The sequence below is a fragment of the Callospermophilus lateralis genome, chromosome 7 (assembly GCF_048772815.1).
Source record: "Callospermophilus lateralis isolate mCalLat2 chromosome 7, mCalLat2.hap1, whole genome shotgun sequence".
Lineage (NCBI taxonomy): Eukaryota > Metazoa > Chordata > Mammalia > Rodentia > Sciuridae > Callospermophilus > Callospermophilus lateralis.
In genome coordinates, this window is record NC_135311.1 from 28,871,487 (window position 1) to 28,886,642 (window position 15,156).

General features: G+C 39.6%; 1 protein-coding gene across 1 annotated transcript in view; it reads left to right on the forward strand.

The window, feature by feature from the left end:
- The first annotated feature begins 11,397 nt into the window (after positions 1–11,397).
- Positions 11,398–15,156, forward strand: part of Aknad1 (AKNA domain containing 1) — a 35,606-nt gene continuing 31,847 nt past the window's right edge. The window contains 1 exon segment of the mRNA XM_076862457.1: positions 11,398–12,384. Within this exon segment, the coding sequence (XP_076718572.1) occupies positions 11,398–12,384 (987 nt within the window).

Below are 15,156 nucleotides of genomic sequence, written 5' to 3' on the forward strand. Positions count from 1 at the left end.
GGCTATGGTTGTAGCTCAGTGGCAGGGCGCTTGTCTAGCATGTGTGAGGCACTGGGTTCTGTCCTCAGGACCGCATAAAAATAAAAAATTTTTAAAAATTTTTAAAAATTTAAAAAAGTTATTGTGCCCAACTACAACTAAAAAGAAAAGAAGCAGCAGTTTGAGATTGTTGCAGCGTGAATGTGGAGCTTGGTCATGGTAGGAAGAGAGGTTAAAGATGGAGGAAGGGAATGCAGATAGTCTCTAGAAGTGAGAGAAGGCCCTGCCTACACCCTGATATTAGTACACTGAGCCATTTTCAGACTTTTAGTCACCAGTGCTGAAACACAATGTATTTGTATTACTTTATGCCACAATTTGTAATAATTTTGTTAAGTAAAATTTATGGGGGGTTATTATTTTGTACTGAGCTCCAGCAGTTGGGTCCCAGAAAACCACACCAAAACAGAATGGAGTCACTCATGCTAGGTGCCATGTCATCAAGGTGGCTTTAGAAATGGGCCAGAAAATTCACAGGAACTAATCCAAAGCGACCCAAACAACCTCAGCTTTAACCTGATAGGAAAAGTAACTTTGAAATGACCAATCCATTTTTGCTCCTTGTTTCTACTTTCTTTAGTATTTTCTTCCTGTAAAGCCCATCTGTTCCACCCAGCTCAGTATTTTGATATATAAAAGTCAATTAGAACAAGAGATCAACATTTTGTCTGTACCTTTTATAGAGATCAGCCATTTTTTTTAAGGAGAATATCTGAAGGTAAGAGACTTTTGTTCATTTTCCCTTTTTTGCACAATAAATCCAGTTGGATCTTGGTGTTAAGAAAAAAAAAAAGCCAATTAGACCTTTAAACTCAGCTTATTGATTTTGTTCTTTAACAATTTGTTGCAGCAACAATAAAAAACTAACACAACAACCAATCCAGTTTTTTTTAAATAGTATAACTTTGATGAGTCCCATGACTTTTGTTTCTTCTTCCTCTTTGTAATGCATGGTCTAACCAGAGTGGAAGCCAGTGGCTTTGGAATCAGACTGACCTAACCTATCTCTGCTCCTAAAAGTTCATTTCTTACCCTAAGGAATGCTATTTCCCTTGGGAGCTATGGAGAGGATTGCAGAAGTGATATATACAAAGTGCCTAGCACACAGTAGGTCTCCAACAAATGTTCCTTAACTTCCCATAAAATATTCTATTTCAAGGGACTAAATCCTCACTGCCAGTGACCTGCTGTGTCATTTTATCTAAATGGCTTCCTCTTCCTCAATCTGTTCCATAAAGTTAAAGGGAGATACTTATTATGTCCCTCCGAGTGCTTAATTAATTTGTAATGTGACTAGGTACTCCTGGTGGAAAAAGAGTTATTAGATGCAAAGTGCTGTTATCTTTCAAGCAGGTAATTGTTTCCTGTCCTAAATTGTTTAGCGTTATACTGAGTTTCCATCTCTGAGATGATGACATTGCTTGAAAGGATAAAGAAATACCTCACTGAGGTGTTTCAAGTCATAAATAATTAATGCTTATTAAGCCTACCCAAGCCTATCTTAAAAGTCTAAATGTTGATTGTTTACCTTTCATATGGTTACTTCCGGTATTTTAATACAATTCATAATGCCAAATGAAAGTTGGGGTTTCAGCATGAGCTTAAGTAATATTTACTTCAAAATCATGTGTGTAGGGGTGTCTAATTTAATACTATTTAAAGAGCTTGGTGGTTTTTACAAGAAAGGTGTTAGGGACGTATTGGTAAATAATATTTTTCTATCATGGAATAACTTTTTTTTTTTTTTAGAGAGAGTGAGAGAGTGAGAGAGAGAGAGAGAGAGAGAGAGAGAGAGAGAATTTTCATATTTATTTTTTAGTTATCAGCAGACACAACATCTTTGTTTGTATGTGGTGCTGAGGATCGAACCCGGGCCGCACGCATGCCAGGTGAGCGCGCTACTGCTTGAGCCACATCCCCAGCCCCTGGAATAACTTATAACACACTTACATTTCAATTTTTTATCTATATGAGATAAAAGATACAAACTAAAAATGCTCAATCTTTAAAATACTGAGAGACTTTATGTAATTTTTTTTTCAGTGCTAGGGATTAACCCAGGGCCTTGTGCTTGCTAGGCCAGTGCTCTACATATTAGTTGCTGAGGCTGGCTTTGAACTGGTGATCCTCCTGCCTCAGCCTCCCCAGCTGCTGCATTAAAGGCATGCACTATTGTGCCCAGCCACATCACATTAGAAAGCACTGCTACTACATTAGAAAGCACTACTGTATAAATTTCCATATAAGTAGCTCATTCATCAGGATTGTTTGTATTGGGGTGAGGGTGGGGGAGGATTTATAGACCCAGGACTTAGGTTCTTTAGTAATGGGTGCCATTTATTGGATATGACAGATACTGCACTAAGAAAACGTTCTTTTTATTCTTACACCAATCTTTTAAAATTTTCACAATTTACAAAGTAGAAAAATATGGATCAGACAAGTTAGGTAACTTGCCCCAGATTGTGAAACTAGAAAGTAGCAGTACCAGGATTCAAACTCTTGTCCTGCTGTCCCCAAGACTGTAAGGTCACGTGCTTTACCCTACACATTGAACTTCCTTCTTCTTGGGAAAGCCATTCCCTCCTTCTGCTCCCCAGAATACTTGCTCAGCAATGAGGGTATTGGTCTGGGTGATCTTGCGCCTTTTGCTCCTTAAATGTTTTATGAACTTTCAATTGACATTTCATTTTCTTCTTTTTTGTTTTTTTTTTTGGTATCGAGGATTGAGCTCAGGGGTGCTTAACCACTGGGGAACATCCCCAGCCCTTTTTTGAATTTTATTTAGAGACAGGGTCTCACTGAGTTGCTTAAGGCCTCGCCGTTGCTGAGTTTGGCTTTGAACTTGCAGTTCTCCTACCTCAGCCTCTTGAGCCTCTGGGATTACAGGTGTGCACCACTGCACCCAGCTCATTTTCTTTTTTATATAAAAGAATATACAGAGATGTTGCTATTTAAAAACGGAATTGTGATAAGCAAATATGAACCAATCTTATATTTATGCTCTAAGGTGCTTATTAAATGATGCCAAGAGATTGCTGAAGACTACTTTTTCTCCCACAAGCAAGGGAATGCAACCTCTTCGGGATGTGGTGGTGGTGGTGAGGCTTCTCTTCTCCCAAGTACAAAGCCCAGAAGACTTCCCTTTCTAGGGTTACTCTGAAAAACTGGTGTACAGGCACATCTGCAAGCCCTCACATGCAGGCAGCTGGTGAGGTCAGGCTAGAGGCGAGGATGAAAGTCAGGCATCTTCTGCACCCAGTTCTAAACTTCAGAGCATCTTTCCATTTACTGGAACCATACTAGGGACTTTTTCTATGCATATAGCATGAAATATAAAAATCATGACAAGGCTCAATTTGGGGGCACAGTGCATCTTCTAGACAAAGCAGTTGTCTTGGTGCCCAAACTGAAGCTGTATCTTCCTATACATGTTATCTGAGCGAGTCCTTGCTCCTTTGTACTTTCTGGGTTTTCCTCTAGACCTAGGGCCATAGGAGGAACAGGCTCCTGTGTGAAGTGTGGTCAAATATGACCTGTGGTTCATAATAGTCAATAACCATTAGCTGACCACAAATGTGTTTAAAGCACAGAACAGCACAGTCTAACAGAGGCGACCATCCTTTCATGTTTAGCTAACCATCTTTCATATTTTTAAGTAATATGTATATTTAATTCATGTCCTTTGTTTTTTGTGGGTCATTTTATTATTGAGTGATCTGTATTCTAAAACACTTGGAAAATACCAGAAAGCATGTCCAAGAATCACGATTAATTCCTCCTTACTTTCACACACTAGCATAAGTCCATTGCCATTGTCATATGTATGGAACACCCCGTTTCTCTCACCTCCACTGCCACCGCCATGCGGGAGACTTTCAACTTCCCCAATCCCAAAGTTCCTTCCCAGCCTCAGGTCTCGCACACAACATCCCCTCCGCCCAGAACAGTCTGCCCAGAACACTCTGCCCTGACTCTTGACATGGCTGGCTTTGCATCACTGAGGCTCAACTTGAAATTCCAGTCGTCAGAAAGCTCTTTTCCTACCTACCCTATCTCAAGAAAGCCATTTCCTCCTTTCTTATACTCTTTCTCCCAGGAGTCTCTTCCTATCCTTCAAGGCACTTATCACTGTTTATAATAATATTCAGTGTTCTTGATTCTCTGCAATTAATTTCTGTAACATGATTAGAACAGCACTAAGCACATAATAAGTGCCCCATATAAACACTAATACAGTTTATAAGTGTTTATATAAAAAAAATCAACTTGGATAATGCTCACAACAATCCTATATGGTAATGCTATTAGTATCCTCATTTTATAGAGGATATTATGGAGGAACAGAGAAATTAAGTGAACTTGCCGAAGATGACAGTTTACTGGGTAGTAGATCCCACCTATAAAATAGTTTTCTAAGTGTTCCCAAAGCACAAGCAAGGTCCATGGTTTACAGCACAAATTGGATCCATCCTTGATGGTGATGGCATGGCCATATCAGCACAGCTGAAACAAAGATCTGCTGACCACCAATGGATAAAGAGACAGCATTGACCAAACAGCAAGAAAAGCGAGTGAAGGTTGCTGGTAAAATACTGAGCCGGTGCTTCTCCACATACTGGTTCGCTCAGTTTCAAAAAGACAGCTCCGCCGCCCACCGCTGGCTTTTAAAATAGTTGCAAGATAAATAATTTGTAACAGCTGGTCATCAGATTCATGCCCATTGCCGGAAGGACCACAACCCTAAGCTTGACTATAAATAATACATCCACCTGGCTCTCCAGGGAGTATTGGATAGATTTGTTGTTCCATGGCAGTGTCTCCCTTCTGTTACTCCACAATGACAAAATGAAGCCAGGCTGCCAAACCCAATGGTATTTGGTTACAGTTACAGGCGCGGCTTCGGTGGGCAGCCTGCATTTTGGAGATGAAGTTAGCTGATAGGATTACCAAGGCATCCTCAAATACAGCCTGTGCATCGGAGCCTGCATCACATTACCTTTGAAAATATTTAATCTAGAGACACCATACACTGGATACAAAATCCATGAGTATCTGACCCCTGTGTGTGGCTCAGGACGTGTGATTCTGAACCAGCTCCTGTTTTTTTCCTTTGTGGGTTAATAGAAATCCGGAGGTAGGAACAGAGGGAGCGAATGTGAAAATTAAGACAACAGAGTCAAACCAAGAGTGTTTGAATGCTCTTAAAAGACCAACAAACAAACAAACAAACAAAAAAGGATAAAAGTTTAGATCATATTAGAATCTTCAACACTTATTTCTTGCTTAAAGGGACCCAGAAGCAGCAGCACACCATGACTTTGAAGCTTCATTTTTGTTCTATTATTCAATTGCAGTCAACTTCTGACTACCAAAAAAGAAAGACTGGAATCAAAGGATGGCTCATCTGTGTTGTGAGGCCCCTTCCTCTTGTTCACCCAGTGATGCCGAGACCCCAAGATGTAGGTGAGTTTCTATTGTTGCTGCCACTGTGTTACCTCTTTGTGTTGCCTGTATGTTGTATTGGTTGAAGACTCAGCAGCAGATTGCTTTGTGCAGAACAAAACAGCGATCCATCATCTCCTTAAAGCTCCTAATGATAAGAGAGTCACATTCTAAGTGAAAAATTCATATAGGAGCAGGAAGAATTTGGATTGTTGAATCATTGCTTCCCTTAGTCAACACACACTGCCATTTACAGCCAGTAGGACTGATCTCAGAAGTGTGGGGTTTGGGACCACCAAGGGTCAGGCGGCAGAGCTAACCGGTACGTACAGTAGCAGAGAGAGTGGGAGCAGATAGGAACAATGTGTGTATTCCTCTCCACAGCAGGATGTAGACATCTTCCTGGTTTACCTGGCTAGCAGAAGTCTAAACCAGAACAGAGGGTATTGGGAATGAAGTTGAAAGATGGTTACAAGCCCCCATGGTCCTGCCATTTTTCTTTGATGATAAAAACCGTCCTCCAATCAAAATTGTATCACCACTAAACAGGCTAATGAATAAAAGAAATAAATCACCTACCAGCCAGAAACAATGATTTGCTGACCGTCTTTCACTCCTAACAATTAAGGAGTTTTGTTTTTCCCATCTATAGACATTCCTCATGGATTCCATCAGTTCCCCAATCTTCCCAGTCATGGTTATCTTCTTGCGTTAAATAGGCTAGTTAGCGAGCTTAGGTCAGCACTTCAATACCAAATTTAGGCTTCATAATGAAGTAAACCACACAAGGAACAGCCGTCAACATAGTGAGCTCCTTGTTGTTCATCTCCCCTTGGTCCCAGACTGAAGTGTTTTCATAACCTGCGTCACAGGAATGCCCTGACCTCATCTGCTCGGAGGAGTGACTATGAGCTATTGCTGAGCACACAATGGTCAGTACAGCTGCATAGCAGTCACGACCCCAGATGGACCCCCCAACATCAGGAGATCAAATTGGGTTCTACAGAAGGTTCTGTTGGGTTCCGCCCAGAATCTCTTTGGAGGTGCCTTTGGATTCCAAGATTGAGCTGAGTATTGACATGGGAAGATGTTCCTGTTCTTTCCAAATATCTGTAAGGGGCTATTTTGATGCTAAGGATGTGAACTGTCTTTTTCTAGAAATAGTCCTCTTAATTTTTTTTGGGGGGGGGGTTTAGGGGGGAAGTACCGGGGATTGAACTCAGGGGCACTTCACTCCTGAACCACATCCCCAACCCTCTTTTGAATTTTATTTAGAAACAGGATTTCACTGAGTTTAGTACCTCCCTTTTTGCTTAGGTTGGCTTTGAACTTGCCATCCCCCCTGCCTCAGCCTCATGAGCCATGGGGATTACAGGTTTGCACCACCATGCCCAGCTCCTGATATTTTTAATGTATAAACACACACACACACACACACACACACACACACACTAACACACACTAACACATACTAGTAATAGTAATAGTAGTAGTAATAACAACAGAAACTGTTTTTCTATGTGAAATGAGAGAGCTCATCAGGCTTCTGGCTCATCTTGGTGGGATGCCTTTCTTTTTCTTAAGAGTCACAGCAGAAATCAAATTTTATCAGTTTAAATGGAACGATATTTTAGGAATTTTGATCTGGCCACCAGAGGATCCTTTTTCCTTAATGACAAGGGCTTAGCATCCAGCAATGAAGCCCTCAGTCTACAAAGAAAGCAGGAGGGTGGCTTTGGCCTGTACCTTAGGTCATTAAAAGCACTGCAAAACTAGAACTTGTCTTATTTTTCTGTTTTCTCTCTAGGCATTTTTTAAGTTCTGGGTATTTTTAACCTCAAAAATTAGACAATGTTTTGTTTTAAATTAATTAGTGATATTTTAAAACTTCAAACAACATTCCCATTTTACAAGTAGATTTTAAACATCGTTTTCAGCCTCTTTATAGAGATTATGTCCTATAAATGCAATTCCTTCCTTTATTTTATTTTTAAAATTTTTTTTTATTGTTGTAGATAAACAAAATGCCTTTATTTTATTTGTTTATTTTTATGTGGTGCTGGGGATTAAACCCAGTGCTTCATGCATGCTAAGCAAGTGCTCTACCACTGAACCACAATCCTGGCCCTCCTTCCTTTATTTTAAAAAAAAAATGTATTATTATTTATTCATTTGAGTACTGGGGACTGAACCCCGGGGTGCTTAACCATTTAGCCATATCTCCAGCCCTTTTTAATATTTTATTTAGAGATGGGTCTCGATGAGTTGTTTTGGGGCTATCTAAGTTGCTGAGGCTGGTTTTACAATTGCAATCTTCCTGCCTCAGCCTTCCGAGGTCCTGGGTTTATAGGCATGTGCCACCACGCTCCGCTCCTTCCTTTATTCTTTAAACATCTCCTTAATAAGGAATGCCCAGCTTTCTGTACCTGGGAGTTCTTCAGTATTGCAAAACCAAGACTGGTTTTGTTTTTTCCTTTTAAACTACCACTGACAGCAGGGTATGATGCTGCACATTTGTAATCCTAGTTACTTGGGGAGGCTAAGGCAAGGAGAATTGCAAGGTTGAAGCCAGCCTCAGCAACTTGGAGAGAACCTGTCTCAAAATAAAAAATGAAAAGGACTGGGAATGTTGCTCAAAAGTAGAGCATCCCTGAGATCAATACCCAGTACCAAAATAAAACAAAACCACAAACCTACCATTGACTGAATTCTCACTCTGAGCCAAGCACTATATGCCAAGTACTTTACATGTATTATCTCATTTCATTATCTAGTAATCCTGAGAACTGGGTAATATTGTTTCTATTTTTCACTTGCTTATATACTTTTTTCTTTCTCTTTCCTATTGTGTTTTTATTTTATTTTCTCCCCTAATTTTCAAAGAGTAAATTGAGAAAAGTTTAAAAATCTGATGGTGGGCATAGTGGTGCATGCCTGTAATCCCAGTGACTCGGGAGGCTGAGGCAGGAGGATCACTAGCCTCAGAAACTTAGCAAGGCCCTAAGAGACTTAGTGAGGCCCTGTCTCAAAAATAAAAAATAAAATCAAGGGCTGGGGAATGGTTAAGTGCCCCTGGGTTCAACCCCTGGTACCAAAAAAAGAAGAAGAAGAAGAAAAAAAGAAAAGTCTACAAGCCAGCCAGATGGTATATAGCTAATGAGTGAAGGCAAAATTCAAGTCAGGTCTCTCTACTCCTTCTTTCAGGCTATGCCTTTGACTTTCCTGGGGAGCACTTTCCCTTAATCTTCAACGTGAGTGGGAGTAGCTTGTAATTCTGGTCATGAAGATATGCCTCCCTCAGTTTAAACATTAGCCTCTATAAGTGATTTGAGGCAGTTCAGTAGTGATAATCTCCCCTTCTCCCTCTCTAAACAGAGTGTTTTTTTTTTTAATTGAGTTTTCCAACACTGGCATCTACATATGAACTAAGATCTCTGTATAATGTTTTGCAGATGCCTTTACCACATTTAGTTTGCACTCATTTTTCTTGGAGAACTCAGCTCAATTTTTTTTGTTGTTGTTCAAACATATTATTTTCGCTTTTGAGGGTAAGTAATATATCACAAGTTGGTAGACTTATAAAAATTTGGATGAGGAAGAACCATGGAGATCCATTCTCCCAAACCCATCATTGGATGGGCAAGATTGGGTGGCCAGTGACTACGGTCATCCTGGCCTAGAAAATCTTCAGAGGCTAGCAAGACAGCCTCAGTCACTCCAGCTACAACTGAATATAATTCTACTACTTCCAAGGAGTTGTACACAAAGTCCACAAATAAAGAAGAGATATTTAAATGGGTGTTTAAAAAATTTTCTTTTTAAAAAATAAAAAAAGGGAGGCTGGGGTTGTGGCTCAGTGGTAGAACACTTGCCCAACATGCATGAGGCACTGGGTTTGATCCTCAGCACCACATAAAAATAAATAAAATAAAGGTTTTGTGTCCATCCACAACCAAAAAAAAATTTTTTTTAAAAAGAAAGAAAGTAAAAAAAGGACTCATACCAAATGGCAGCTGAGCTGATAGCTCTGACCACTTTCAGGGGCATCCTCATGACACTGCTGCCACCACACTGCCATCTGGGCTATGGCAGCTGGCCAGCCTTGCCCAGGGGAAGGCGGCCTCTGACCAGGCTCCCCCGCCTGGTCTCTAATTAGAAAGGGACATTTGGCTGCAGACTGGCCTCCAGGTGTTCAAAAAACCTATTTGTCCTCCCTTGGTTAGATTTCTGCCCAATCTCTGCTCTTCTCAGACATACAAGGGAAAATCAGAGAGAGGGACCAGGATGTCTGGAAGCCCAAGTGGAAAAGCATCAGAATGAGGGGCAATATGGACGGAACTGGAGGACCCTGTGTTAAGTGAAATAAGCCAAATAGAGAAAAAAAACAGTACTGCACCATCTTGCTTATACTGTGGAATTAAAAAAAAAAAAAATTGATCCCAAGAAGTAGCAAGCAGAATGCTGTTACCAAGAGGCTGGGATGGCAGGGGGAGGTAGGGGTTGGTCATAGGTGCAAAGTCAGGATAGGAAGAAGGTCCAGGTGTTCTCTTGCACAGTAGGGTGACTATGGTTAACAATGGTGTATGGTATATTTTGAAATCACTAGAAGAGAGGATTTTAAATGTTCTACCACAAAATGATCATGAATGTTTGAGGTGATAAACATGCTAATTAGCCTCATTTGATCATTCCATCTAATGGAGTGATCATTTATATACTTATATCAAAATATCACATTGTATCCCATAAATATTGTACAATTATTATGGGTCAATTTAAAATAAACCTTTTAAAAAAACTCCCACCTGAGGGGCTGAGGCTGTAGCTCAGTGGTAAGGCACTTGCCTCGCATGTGTGAGGCACTGAGTTCGATCCTCAGCACCACATAAAAATAAGTATGTGTGTTCATCTACAACTACAAAAAAAAAAAAAAAAAAAAAAATTCCCACCAGAACAGAGAAGGTGGGTGGTTATATTTAAGCTAAGCTGGCTTTCAATGTCACATGACTTACTCAGGAATGAGTGGATAAATGAAGGCCTTGGTATTGTAAAATTCATCCTTTAAGCTGGGCATAGTGGTGCACACTGATAATACCAGTAACTGGGGTAGCTGAAGCAGGAGGATCAAAAGTTCAAAGCCAGCCTCAGCAACTTAGTGCAACCCTGACTCAAAATAGAAACAAAAAAGGTGGGGATGTGGGAATGTGGCTCAGGGGTAAAGCACCTCTGGGTTTAATCTCCCCGCCTCCAAAAACAAACAAAAAAAAAAAAAAAAAAAGAAGAAGAAAAAGAAAAAAGAAAAAATATCCCTCCTTTCATCGCATTCCAAATTCCTATTTGGGGCACTTGTCTAGCATGTATAAGGTACTGAATTCAATTCTCAGCACCGCATATAAATAAATAAAGTCCATTGACAACTAAAAAAAAAATATTTTAAAAAATTCTCATTTTGAGAGAACAAACACAAATAATATTCCCTAAGGGACAATAATAAAGATTTGGCCATTAACTATAGAGCAATGTCTCCTTCAAAATTTAATGAATGAGGACGGAGGATGGAGCTCAGAGCAAGCACAAGGCCCTAGGTTTGATCCCTAGCACTGAAAAAAACAAAAGAGGGAAAATTGTTTTCCCTTACTATTATAGAATATTTAAGATGAGTTAGCTCTTGGCTGAGTTTTCTGCCTTCATGTTTATAACTGAATTTCTCTAAATGAAAAGCATGCATTTCGTTCAGCATAGACACCAAATTAAACATAGTACATTATTCTAATATATTTAACAATGTGGCTATTCTCATTTCCCATAGAAGAAGGTGCACAATGAAGACAATCCATGAAAACAAGATATACTATCATGACAAGGACAGCAGGACCAGGCAGCAGAGGTCAAGAAACATCAGGCTACCCAATCATGGACGAAAACGATTTTTCAGAAGATACAACTTATAAGCAACAGGAGGATTTACCTTATGATGGTGATCTCTCCCAAATGAACATATGCAATGATTACAATTTTACTGGAAATACTAACACCCTCAATGTTATTCCAATAGGAGATGACCCTAAAGTAAAGGCTGCCCATGTTGAAACATACAGAAATACAGCCATGGCCATGACGTGGGATAAAGTTACTGAAAATGCTACCAATAAAAAGTGTGATAAAGAGAATCAACGCACCATGACTCTTCATGTTCAAGCTACTAAAGGAGCTGCTTCAAAGTCAAATGTTTCTGATATTTTACTCCATCATCTTTCTAAAGAGCAATTACTAAGAGCTCAAGGTATTAACTTTGAAACTCTCCCAGAGGCACGTAATGGTGACTGTTTTGATGAAGCAGCTTTTATTAAAAATATTATTTCACGTTATGTTAAGAATTCTTTCCTAAAAGCACAAACCTCAGAATTCATTGACCAATTCAACCCCAAAAGAGATGTCAAAAAAAGCAGTAAGCCCACCAGTTCTCCTATCATGACAAAAGAAAATATCTGTGATTTAGAAAAGCCAGTTGTGACTGCAAATAGCAACCATCACGAAAATTTAAATTTTCTAACTAAAATCAAGGGTCCACAGGATGAACAAAAAAGTTGCCAACGGCAGACACCCCAGAAACAGTTGACAGAAAAAGCAACTTCAAGCAATGACTTCAAATATGGAAAAGGTCAAGTTCATTGCCAGCTGCCAGATTTCTCTAAAGTTGCTCTCAAAATGAAAATCCCTAAAAATCACATAATGAATAAGTCACTTACAATGATTAAGCCAGCCAGTTTTTCTCCTAAATTGAGAAACAAATCAGCAATCATGCAAGATATTTTAGAAACCATGTTTAGGTCAAAGTATGTTGAAAAACAACATCCAGAGCAGAAAAGGGAAAGTACAAAACCTTCACAACAAATGCAGGTAAATGAAAAGAGTCTCCTGTAAGTATATACTGGGACTACTGGTCATCTCTGTCAGGGTGGGTTTTTGGAGGGTGAGTGGGGCTTAGTTCTGGTTCTGAGGTCTCATTCAGCTCCCTGGGACCATGGGGGTGAGTGACTTGACCTTTCAGAAGCTCAGTGGTATTCTCCCGAGAAGAATCATGGGCCAAATATACAACAGCATACAAGAGGGTGAAATCCAAATTCCTCAAGCGGGGCATTCCCTTTAGTATCTTACTTCATCCTAACCTTCTAAACTCAGCTTCAGTTACCTGGCCAGCCTAAACCTCTTCTAAGCCTCTGAATTCTCTGAGCTCCTACCTTCCATGAAGCATCCCATCTCCACTTGCCAAAGACCTGCTCCTTTCATGGCTTCCTTCGATTTCCCCTGGACCGTGTAAATTTTCAAATCTGCAAAATCACAGTTATTTCTGTCCTTTGCTTATTTAGTACTTTTGTCAGAGCTTTTATCTCAGCCTGATTTGGATCAAAATAATTTAGAGGTAACTGTTTCTCCCACTCGAGTTTAAGACTCCAGAGCATGGCAACATTATCTTCGTCTTTCCATTGTCTAATTTCCATACAAACTTTGTCTAACAAACCATACAAACTGTTACATTGGTAACCACTTAATATAAAACATTGTTAATGCTTAATCTATGCCTTTTCCCATTGCCCCACATCCCATCTTCTTATCCCTTACCCAACTTTCCAATGTGATGAGGCTGGGGATCTCATCATTTGAGGGAGAATAAATAGTAAGGCAAATTCACATTAATAATTAAAGTAGGCTGGGTGCTGAGGCATCCACTGTCATCCCTGTTACCCGAGAGGCTGAGGCAGCAGGATCACAAGTTCAAGGCTAACCTTGGAAAGTTAGCAATACCCTGTCTCAAAATAAAAAATAAAAAGGATTATGGTTATAGGTAAGTCGTAGAGTGCTTGCCTTGCATGTGTGAGGCCCTAGATTCAATCCTTAGTACTGGGAGAGATAAAAAGATCAAAGTGAACATTTTAGTTCTTTTGTCACTTTGCCAGGACAGTATGAAATTTCTTTTCAGCCTTTTATGAAGGGCATCCTGGACTGAATAGCAATGTCTGCCTGTTTCAATTTCCATCCCTTATTTAACCCAGCACTGGGAAATTTGAACCGGAACCTCCCCGATACAACCTGGAGCCAGCAGCCAACCTGGTGGTGACGGCAATGCTTCCCTAAGTCTTGGAGAAAGCTATACCTTTATGGTATTGGGAAGTTTCAGGGTTACTTGTTCTTTTTTTTCTTTTAATTGGTGCATTATAACTATACATAATAGTGAGATTCATTATGCGATATTTGTACATGCACATAATTTGGTCAATTTCATTCCTCAGTACTTTCCTTTTTCCTTCCTCCTCCCTCCCCCAATCTTCTTGCTCTACTTTACTGATCTTTCTTTTGTTATTATTTTAATTAGTTCATTATAATTATATAGCTAAGGCGGGATTCATTATAGTATGTTCATATGTGGATATAGCATAATTTGGTAGATTTTGTTCCCTAGTATTTCCCCTTACCATACTTTCCACCCCTCCTTTCTAACCCCTTCCTCTACTCTACTGGTCTCCCTTCTATTTTTGTGAGATCCCATTTATTTATTTATTTATGTTCCTTCCGCTAGTTTCCACATATAAGAGAAAACATTCAACCCTCGACTTTCTGAGTAGAGATTAGTCACTTAGTTCCATCCATTTACCAGTAAATGCCATGATTTCATTCTTCTTTATGGCTGAGTAAAACTCCATTATGTATAATACCTCAGTTTTATCCATTCCTCTGTTAATGGACATCTAGGCTTGTTCCATAACTTGCCTATTGTGAATTGTGCTGCTATAAACATGTGTATGCATGTGATACTATAGTATGCTGATTTTACTTCTTTTGAATAAAAAATACAAAAGAGTGGAATAGCTGGGTCATTTGGTAGTTCCACTCCTAGTCTTTTGAGGAATTGCCACACTGCTTTCCAAAGTGGTTGTACTAATTTTCCAGCCCCACCAACAAAATATAATTGTACAATTTTCCCACACATCCTTGCCAGCAATTGTTATTTGTATTCTTGAGGATTGCCATTCTAAATGGAGTGGGATGAAATCTCAAGGTAGATTAATTTGCATTTCTCAGGGTTCCTGTTCTACTTGGAGGATAACATTAATATTGTTCCCAGTTCTCAGTCTCCTGTATTAGTAGAAGGAGAATGGATATCAGGATTATCTCTCTCTGGCAATTTGAGTTTGAGATCAGGCATCTGTTTTTTTTTTTTTTTTTTCAGTCCTGTCAATTCAAGCTAGAGAACTGAACACTCTAGGTTTCACATCCAGCCTATATTGGAGATATTCCTAATGACCACAGCCTACTTTTACCACTGCCATTTCATTCTCTGACCTCTGTGTATTTCTGAGCTTTATGGTGGGAGCAATGGGAAGACCCTCAAGGTGATTCATTGTGGGATTAAAACAGTTAGCCTGTGGCGAGCATAAAACAACCACTATCTTGACACATATTTTGGAGTGCATGGCACATTATAATTCCTAGAACATGTTTGGTGTTAGTGAAAGGACCACAACAGAGCTGCTGGAAAGATCAACAATGGTTCCTGAGTCATGGAGCTTACAGTATAATTTTAGGAGAAATGTTTGGGGATTCCACCTTCTGGTATCAAACATGATCATAATGATAGCTAAGATGTATTGCTGAATGCTTAGTACATGCCTG